The sequence below is a fragment of the Protomyctophum parallelum genome (genome assembly GCF_964188405.1).
Source record: "Protomyctophum parallelum genome assembly, chromosome: 21".
In the NCBI taxonomy this organism is placed as follows: Eukaryota; Metazoa; Chordata; class Actinopteri; order Myctophiformes; family Myctophidae; genus Protomyctophum; species Protomyctophum parallelum.
The window spans coordinates 26,007,897-26,017,527 of record NC_139713.1 but is presented as its reverse complement, the minus strand read 5'-3'; the positions used below and the strand labels follow the sequence as shown (position 1 = coordinate 26,017,527).

Below are 9,631 nucleotides of genomic sequence, written 5' to 3'. Positions count from 1 at the left end.
CGCTACATTGTACATGTCAAGTTTTACAACAACCAAATAATAAATCCATGAACAGTAGGCTACCTCCAGAAGCCTATAGAATATGTACAACAATACTCCAAAATAATACACTAACAAATAACCGGGTACAAGAACTTTCGAGGCCAATTTTAATCTGGCTTGCAGGTCGTTCCATGACCAGGGGCCAAAGAAAGTAAGACACTTTTTACCCCCCTCAGATTTAAAGGCTGGTAGGCTACTATACACACGGTAGCCAGGCATTTGATCTGAGGTTTAGACCATTTTTTACCAAATTAAATTTGGAGGAGATGTAAGGGGGCAAACCACCAAAAATGGCTTTATAAATGAGAATATACCAATGATGCAGCCTGCGCGAAGTCAGAGAGAACCAACCAACTGCAGCGTACAACGAACAATGATGTGTTCTGAAAGGTGAGTTAGTTATGAATCTCAGTGCAGCAACCTGGGCTTCTATAACTTCCGGGCAATGCCACAGGCTGATTGCCTCAATGCCACGGCGTATCGAGGCAGTGATGAAGGCAAAGGGATTGCCAAAGTATTGGAGAGTGACATTTCTGTTGATATTTTGATTGATTTGATATGATCCTAATTTCTTAATATGGCATTCAGATTTAAAACATTCATGCTCTGCAAAAACTGAGGAGTAAATTCACAGTATTCTAATTTTTTGAAATTCAGTTTTAGTGGGTTTTATGAGCTGCATGGAAGCCAAAATTGTTTGTTTAATTTATGTTGTGTGCACTGAATCGATAATCTATGAAAGTTTTTGAATGGAAGTATGGAAATAAACCAACTTTTCCATGATATTCTAATGTTTTGGAAAGGTGCTGTATATACTTTGTCCACCACTGCGGCATTTCTTCTCTGGCGACCGCATGGCAGGTAGTCTACAAACACTATATACTGTAGGCCTATACCCAGAAAAAACACTTCTCTGTCAATATTGATGTGGAGATCAACTGGACTACAATTTGGTGGGCTTGTGACTTGTGCCATGACTAACCACTTCACATGATGACAACAACCCTGACAATAACACATTCCTAAAGGAATTTTATTTTTAAGCAGTTTAAAGGTTAAATAGGCCTATCTCATACATTCCGAGCATAAATGTTGATCACTCGTTCCACGAATGTTTGGACTCATTTGTGACGACAATAAAGAACCTTAGTCAATAGTCATATCTCATTTCCAGGAATATGCCCTTGAATTATTTTCTTGTTCATTTCCTCCCCCAATTCATTTGAATGAAAAAGACATGCATGTGTGTGATATTTCTTTGTTTAAACTTGTGGACTGTTATTATTAGTGTGGTTCCAGTAGGAGAGCAGACTATAGTCATCGCCCGACTTCTTCCTTCTTTACATTTTTATCCCACGATTTTGTAACCCAGTTTTCTTTTCACCCAGTGCCAATTATCTAATGTAATCCTGGGCGCTACACTTCCTCTGCCAACCTGGGGGGCAGCGGACTGACCTCATGCCTCCTTCTATGCATGAGGAGTCCAAGCTGCTTCTTTTCACCTGAAAGAGGGGAATTTCCCCAGCCGGACGTAGCGCGTGGAAGGGACACGTTATTCTGACCAGTTCCTTTCCCCTCCATCAGGCGCCCCGGCTGGCCAGGGGGAGGTAGTTTTAGAGACCAGGATTACGGCATGTTTTTGTGAGGGTATCTACCCTAGGGGACACAGGGAGAACATGCAAACTCCACACAGAAAGGCCCTATCGCCAACCCCCGCCTCGGGTATGGGCACTGATGACGCGGAGGAGGGAACACGCCGCCAGTGCCCACAGTGTCCCCAGCGGGAATCAAACCCAGGACCTTCTAGCTGTGAGGCGACAGCACTACCAACTGTGCCACCGTGCCCCATCGACCGACTTCTAGATAAATATTCTGTGTAAAGGTTTTGTGTGGTTGCAGTTGTAATAGACATTAGTTAGTAGCAGTACGGCCTACTTGTGTGCAAGGTGCAAGTTGGCACCTCGACAGAGTGCATTTCTATAGTTATTATCATCATTCCCAAAAAATTGATTACTCAAATCAAGCTTGGTATAGCTTTAGCTGGTTTAGAGCCGCTGAAGTGTTCTTAGCACCGATGGTAGATGCCTTCCTAACTAACAAATAAATCATATCCTTATATGGAGATTCACAACGTCTGTACGCCCTAAATATGGTATGTGGCCTCTGATCTATCCGAGTCTGCTCATGTGGAGTTTTATAGAACTCAGGTAAGACTTATTGGAGGTGCATGGTCAGCGGGACAGTGGATCTGAGATTATGAATTCACAAAAGTGTGAAACATATTTAAAAAAATCACACCCGTCTTCATGACATAAAATAGACACTATGCCTTTTTGCTCAGACACTATGACGTAAAACTCTCTAGTAATTGTCAATGGGAATGTAATGTGTGTTGGACAAAAATAGACACAAAGCCGATTTTCTGAGACACTATATTTAAAATTCCCCATTCATTGTCAATGTGAATTTATTGTTTGTTTCCTATATTCACTAAAAGCTGAATAGGAGGGGCTAGCGCCCCTCAAAAATCACGCTCGTGTGAAATTGACGGGAGCTCGTATCATCATACGTCACATCCAGTGCTCAGGCAATCAAATCATCACATTTAGTGGTACAAACTAAGTACACACAAAGCTGTGCATAGGAGGGGCTAGCACGCCTCAAACATCACAAGATGTAAAAAATATAATGGGAAAGGGAAATGAGGCCTTTCATTCACTTCTCTTCTTTAACTCTTAATCGTAACTCTGTCACCTCGAGTCCTCAGTTGCGATGACAGAGCTAGAGTCCTCTGTGTCCTCAGCTGAGCTCAAACCCGGAAGAGAATTCGATGGCGTACAGCAGTTTTTTTCTCATCAGCTGCTGGTCGCAGAACTCTGGAAGCTTGAGCAGGTTCATGCAGGTGCTGGACGTGGGCAAGCGATTGGGGTCCCGACCTCCGTTGTGGATGCAGAAGGCCGGGTACAGCTCATTGAAGCCCAGCAGCGGAGCTCTGGAGCAGCTGGTCACGAACCGTAGCAGCTTGCGCTTCTCGTCGTCCGTAAAGGCTTCCACAACCTCCCAGAAAATCCGGATGACTGGATGAGTGGCCGAGTAGCCCCCTGAATAGTTTGTGAATTGCTTGAGGTCCGAAAGGGAGATAGGCACATTAACTCCAGAAATTAGCACCTGGATCTCCTGCTGGTCAAACATGCGCAGCCACTCCAGGCTGACCACGTTGGCCAGACCCCGTCTGAAGGCCAGACAATGGGGCCTGATCTCCTTGTTCATCCTGTAGTCGGCCACCAGGTGGATGTATTCTATGCGGTTGGCTGTGGACACGGGGATGTTCTTCCCTCCTGGTTTCAACTCCACCACCTGGGTTTCTCCCAGGTAGTTGTTGTCCACGGTGAAGTTGAGGCCCAGCTCTTCCATGTCCTCGAAGCTCTTGAGGAAGAGCAGATTGCGGTACATCTCCGGGTCCAACGAGGCGAGATGGTGGATGCCCACATCAACGCTGGCATCCGACAGTTTGGACAGGAAGAAACCGGCGAATGGCAGCTCCACCAGCATGCTCTCGTACAACGCCTTTCCCAGCATCCTGCCCAGGAAGTAGTAGTGTCTTGTATAGGAGTCTCCAAATAACATCTTTGCAGCAGGGTTGGGGTAGAGCAGGCCCTCGTTGGTGGTCTTGAAGAGGCCACGGTTGGGGTTGAAGCCCGACTTGAGCAGCTCACTGAGGAACTCCCTCCGAAACCCGCTGCCGTCAATCCCTGGCTCTTCCAGACCGTGGGCGTTCAGGAGATGCACTCGAATCTTCTTCTTCAGGTCAGCCTCGTTTTCTGGAGAAAGCTTGTCGTAGGCATCTTCATAGATGTAGTTTCGCCTGATGGTGACGTCGATGAAGTCCCTGGATCCTATCCATCCGCCATGGTCTGGTTTTTCCACATCGATCAACCTCTTGAAGATCTTGACTCGCTCGTCAAAGGCAACCACAAAAGGGAGCTCTGTGAGGATAGCCTGGTCTCTCTCCTCAGACACAGACAACTGTGGGGCCTCCAACCCAACAACATCAAGCTTTGACCGAAGTGGCCCAATGTTTCCTATCGTCCATGGTCTCGATTCATCTCCAGCAGAGGAGACATCCCGCTGGATGACCTTATCTGCACTGATGTTGACTTCATTAGAGAGCCAGTGACCTGAGGGGCAGAAGGGTTGTCTGATGTCACAAGCCTTTACCATCTTGATAAAGTTAGCAATGACCTTGAAGAGCCAGGCCCAGCGTTTTTGTTCAGCCCGAACGTGTTTCTGAGCAGGGTAGGTCATCTTGATGATGCCTAGACAGACGTCTCTCAGACAGCCGGACATAGTGACGAGCTCGGATAGAGTGAAGGGCATCATGGATGATTGGCTCTGGCCTTCCGTTTTGTGGCCGAATAACTCAATGTCGTGCACGGCGATGAGCGAGTAGCTGAACAGGGAGCTGAAGAGATAGAATGTGGGAATGATGCGGTCGGAGTCCTCCAGGGACATGAGAGAACCTCTCGAGATTGCGTGCAGCAGTGACACCGGGTCACTACTGCACGTTGGACCAAGATTAATTTCCGTCGTCATGGACGTTATCGAGTGCCACAGGTGCCTCAGGAAACGAGCGTTGAAGGCTAAGCTGTACAGAAGTCTGACTTTGGGCAACGTGAGGCAGTGCTGCACTATGAGGGTGTTACAGATGGACGCCATTGTGGCGAAGACATCCTCACTGGCCGAGTCCCTCCACACTAGGCTGAGCAGGGCGTCGGTCTGCTCCTTGGTGTAAAGCTTCTCGATGCACTTCTTTGCGATCAGCTGGACAGAAATACTGTCATCGTCCTGCCCGGACAGAGGATGGAAGCTGCCGTCATCTTCATCCTCAGAGTCGCTGCTGACCTCAGGCGTGCATCTTCTCCCTGACACTGGCAGCAAGGGGAGGAGGGTCCACAGGGCCCGCAGGTACAGCAGGAGCCCCTCCTCTGACAGGGAGCCTAGGCGGTTCTCCCCTGCTGAGAGAACAAAGTAAAGCAGCCACGGGGCCTGGCTATGCACTACCGAGGACTGCAGGGAGCCCAGGAATGTCTCTACTGGGAAAGAGATACACACATCCGACAGTGCGGGGATGAGGAAGTGAAAGATCTGCTCTGTGAACCGGGCAGAGAGGAACTCCTTGGTGAAGGAGGAAAACACAAAGCGCCTTGCGCCCCCTGTTGTGCAGGAGGAGTAGGTGAAGCGCAGGGGTTTGAGGATGTGGTCCAGCAACGTGCTTGCCATGGGCACAGAGGTAGCGGCACTGTACTCCAGACTGGGAGGCAGCCTATGGTTCACCAGAACGTACAGTGACATGTAGTAGCCATCTTTCTCCACCACAGAGTACAAAACCTGCTCGATTAACGACGCCACGCACTCGGCGTCTCGAAGGACTGGAAGGTAGGTTCGCTCTGAAGAAAAGGTCTCCAGCATGGAAATGGCCACATTACTCTCATCCTCAGGGTTCTGTAGAAGTCTGCAGCAGAATCCCAGAACCCTCTTGATCTGAAAGACACAGGTATCCCTCTCTGGACCAGCCAAGAGTTGCACAAACTGACCGTTGTGTTTCACCAGATTCTGACACACCCACATCAATCTATGTGCGTCCACGCTCTGTCTGTAGAAAAATACAAGTTGTCTTGTTAGGGGAGCGAGACCGCCACCATCCAAGACATGCTGCACTCCCCTCGACTGTGTCTGGCTGACGTGCTCGTCGAACGCACTCCTCTGAATGGCATACTGCCGCTTGCGGTCCTGATGCCCACGTACATAGGCCTGAATGATAATGGCATTCTTCAGTCTTCTCCTTTCGTCTCCACTTTTAATTCGATTTAATAGTGACGCCTTTTCCCTACTTACTCCTCCAAGTGATATAAAGGGTCTCGTTCTGCAATCTCCGTCGAAGCTGAACATTGTTAAGATATTTCCATTGACTGGCGGCTATTAAACGCAATGGAATCAGGCTTGGGTCCACTGTAGTGTTCTTAGGTGCGATCAATCACCAAATCAATCACATCCTTATATAGAGATACACAACATCTATGTCTAAATAAGGCTGCATGTGACATCCTATCTGAGTCCATTGATGACGCCGTCTTGAACATAGACTGTAAACAATGGGGCGTGACAGTGGTGGCCAATTTCTGGTTCCATCATCGTTCCAGACCTCATTAATCTTTCCCATAGAGATTTCAATTGATTTATGACCATAAAATATTTGATTCAGTGAGAATAATAACCATAATAATATATATATTTAATAAATACCCTTGTTTCGCGGTTTTCAGAGTCTGGGAGATTTGCCTGTTACTGAACAAACACTCTTTGATTACTACCACAATATAGGCCTACAGTAGAGCTAAACGACAGTGAAATGAAAACTAAATTCCTTAAATAATTCTACGTAAGATACAAGCTGATTCAACTAGAACTATAGGCATACTGAACCATATATTTTCCACTGCATGCAGTGATTGATTATTATTGTTTATTATAATTATAGTAGAGCTTTATAGGGGTGAGCTTTATAGGGGTATGACATTCCTGGGGTCATTTTAACGTCTGCTCAAGCTTTTGTGTGAGTTCTTAAGTATAGCCTGATTCAACATTTCAGACACTTTTCATATAAACCCACTGGAACGTCAAGCCTCCACTCACGGACGTCATTCCATCACTGATGACTGAGGCCTCATTCACACGTATCAAACGCAATCAAACAAATGTTTGGTAATTTCTTTAGGTCACCACAAAGCTTTTCTAATGGGAGTCATGTGGTTTGACCAAACATTTGTGTTTGATTACTGATTGCTGGTGGTGTTCTGCCCCTCCCCCCGATTTAGTGAATGTTCTTCCAGCTCCCCTGCGTTGGCTGATGTGAGCGAGCAGGAGGGTTTGTAGGGTCCGATCAGACATATATGGGTGTGGATATGGGGGTGTCATACCTTTGGTTGCTTTGAAGGCCAGCATCAGAGTTTTGTACTCTGTGTAGGGAGTCGGGAAGGGGGGAGACATGTGAGAATTTTGGCTGGTTGAAGACCAAGCGAGCTGCAGCATTCTTGATTAATTGGAGAGGCTAAGTGTGCATGCTGGTAGGCCAGTAAGGAGATTTACAATAGAAGTTTTGATATGACTGATGTCTGGATAAGGAGCTGAGCTGACTCCTGGGTGAGGAAGGGTCTAATTTGTCAAATGTTATAGAGTATAAACTATACAGGATCGAGTGACCGCTGTGTGTTGAATGAAAGCTGACTGAGTGACTGTCAACATGAAGGTTTTTGGCTGTTGGAACCGAAGTTAACAATACGTTGTCTATGGAAATAGTTATCTACTGCATGGGGCAGGACTTAGCTGCATGGTGTAGTGAGTTTAGCTTTCATAGTCATGTGACACCCCATCACCCATATTCAGAACTGCTGAGACACCTGCCTGCTGACTGAATAAAAGGGAGCCACGCAGCCATCAGAGTAATGTAGCTGCAGGGCTGGCTTGTTGTGGAACTTGTGGTTGCCTGGTGTGTTGGGTCTTAGGTGCAAGAGACTCATTGACGGTATGCAATATCCACAGTTTCATATATTTTGGTAAATGTAAAGTTCTGAGCAAAATCTGACTGTTCCGTAATCTTGCAGGCATTGATGGTGGGAATCCCACCATCAATTGTAATAAACCCAGAATTGTAATAAGTATTGTTTATTAATATTGTCCTTATTGGGAGGAGCTCTTTGCCTCTTTGTTTTTGTCTATTATTTGGTTATTTGTTTAGGTTTGTTTGGTTAATTTTATGTTTTGTTTGTGCAAACCAGCTGTTAGTGATACATAGTGCCTCAGAACAAGTGTACATTTGGCCAGGGGTCTCCAGCCAAATGTGTTCATATAGATTGCATCATTACTAGTCTTTCAGCTAAACCACTTTAAACACTATACACACCGGCGGCTATTTTCCAGAACTCTTGGAGGGAAAAAAGAGAATATTTTTGAATATTTGATTAAACCACCACGCCTCGGATGCAAATATTGTACTTTCTGACTCCACTGCAATTATTTGAAAACTTTAGTTGTACAAAACATTTCACATACCACTTCAGTCCTATATGTTATTTAATAACTCAAAGTTAATTGGATTAGTAACTCTAATTATTTTCTATTAGAGTACCCCTTTTTCCACCCCAACCCCTTTTCCCCTCACTGTATGTATTCTTTTCCCTTTTTACCTCCTTTATGATGATGATTTCCTGTTTTTCGCTATATTGAAGTGTATATATACATGTTATGATGAATTGAACAAGGTTGTAAACGGATCTACACACACACACACACACACACACACACACACACACACACACACACACACACACACACACACACACACACACACACACACACACACACACACACACACACACACACACACACACAATCTTGAAGATTGCAAACAAATGTTCAAATTCAAAGACAAAGGGTGAGGGGTGGCGGTTAGAATTACGTCGGGAAACATGTACTTTGAATCAAATAAAATGTTATATAAAGGCCTTTTATTTTAGTGTAAAACAAAAAGAAGATATGCATACACAATGTGTATAGTAACTTATACCATAACCTGACATGTCTCATACAGTCTGTAATTGTATGAGTCGACAGTGAGACTGAGTGCAACCTTGAAGCAACAGGAGCCCCCTCCACATCCCCCCTCGGTCGCCATGGCGACGCCTCAGGTCCATCATCATCTTCCTCATTGTGAGCCGCTCGGCCCACACCTCGCCAGGACAGGAAATCACAGCGGCGTTCCGATTGGCGGAGCTTCTCTCACCATATGCCGTCGGCCTCTCCCCATTGGCCGGGCCGGGCCGCTCCACGGCGCATGGCCTCTTCTGTCCGCGACGCCGATTGGACGAAAGAGAGAGAGCGAGCGAGAAGAGAAGGGGCGGGGGGCGGGTCATGGGTGTTTTGATCTTGAAGGAGGTGGCGACGAGTGGACAGTGGTGAAAAAAGTACTCACATCATGTTATACTTAAGTAAAATTATCAATACCGCAATGTAAACTAAAAATATTCTGGAATTCAAAATGTACTTAACTAAAAGTACAAACGTGTTATCAAAATGTTCTACAAACGTAGAAAGTACCCAACTCATTGAGTCATTGTGCAGATACCGCCGGTATGTCCCGTTTCACAAGTTCAAAATGTATATCTTTGATGTATGTCTTTTGAAAATGGCAGATACAATTAAGCTCAATGTGTTCATCACAAAGCATTGTGTGCTTGTAGTTATTTCAATTTCAAATGGCTGGGCTGAAGTGGGTAATGTTTTATAATAATAATAATCCAAATCTACAAATAAAAGTAGGCTAGCTAAAGTTTTCAAATAATTGTAGTGGAGTAAATGTACAATATTTGTCTCTGTGTAGAAGTAAAAGTACCGAAATGTGGAAATCCTTATAGTTAGTCTAGTATAAAAGTTAAAACTTTTTTCTCTATATTAAGTACTTGAGTAAATGTACTAAGTTACTTTACGCCACTGGCGACGGGATACGCTGATTGGACGGAGGAGCGGGACGGGG

The 9,631-nt window shown here is 45.5% G+C and overlaps 1 protein-coding gene across 1 annotated transcript; it reads right to left on the bottom strand.

The window, feature by feature from the left end:
* Positions 1-2,841: 2,841 nt before the first annotated feature.
* LOC310879099 (ubiquitin-protein ligase E3C-like) lies at positions 2,842-5,991 on the bottom strand (the record flags this gene model as incomplete). Its single annotated transcript, XM_083793528.1, has 1 exon — positions 2,842-5,991. One exon carries the CDS (start codon positions 5,989-5,991, stop codon positions 2,842-2,844), a length of 3,150 nt encoding a protein of 1,049 aa, XP_083649654.1.
* Positions 5,992-9,631: the final 3,640 nt, after the last annotated feature.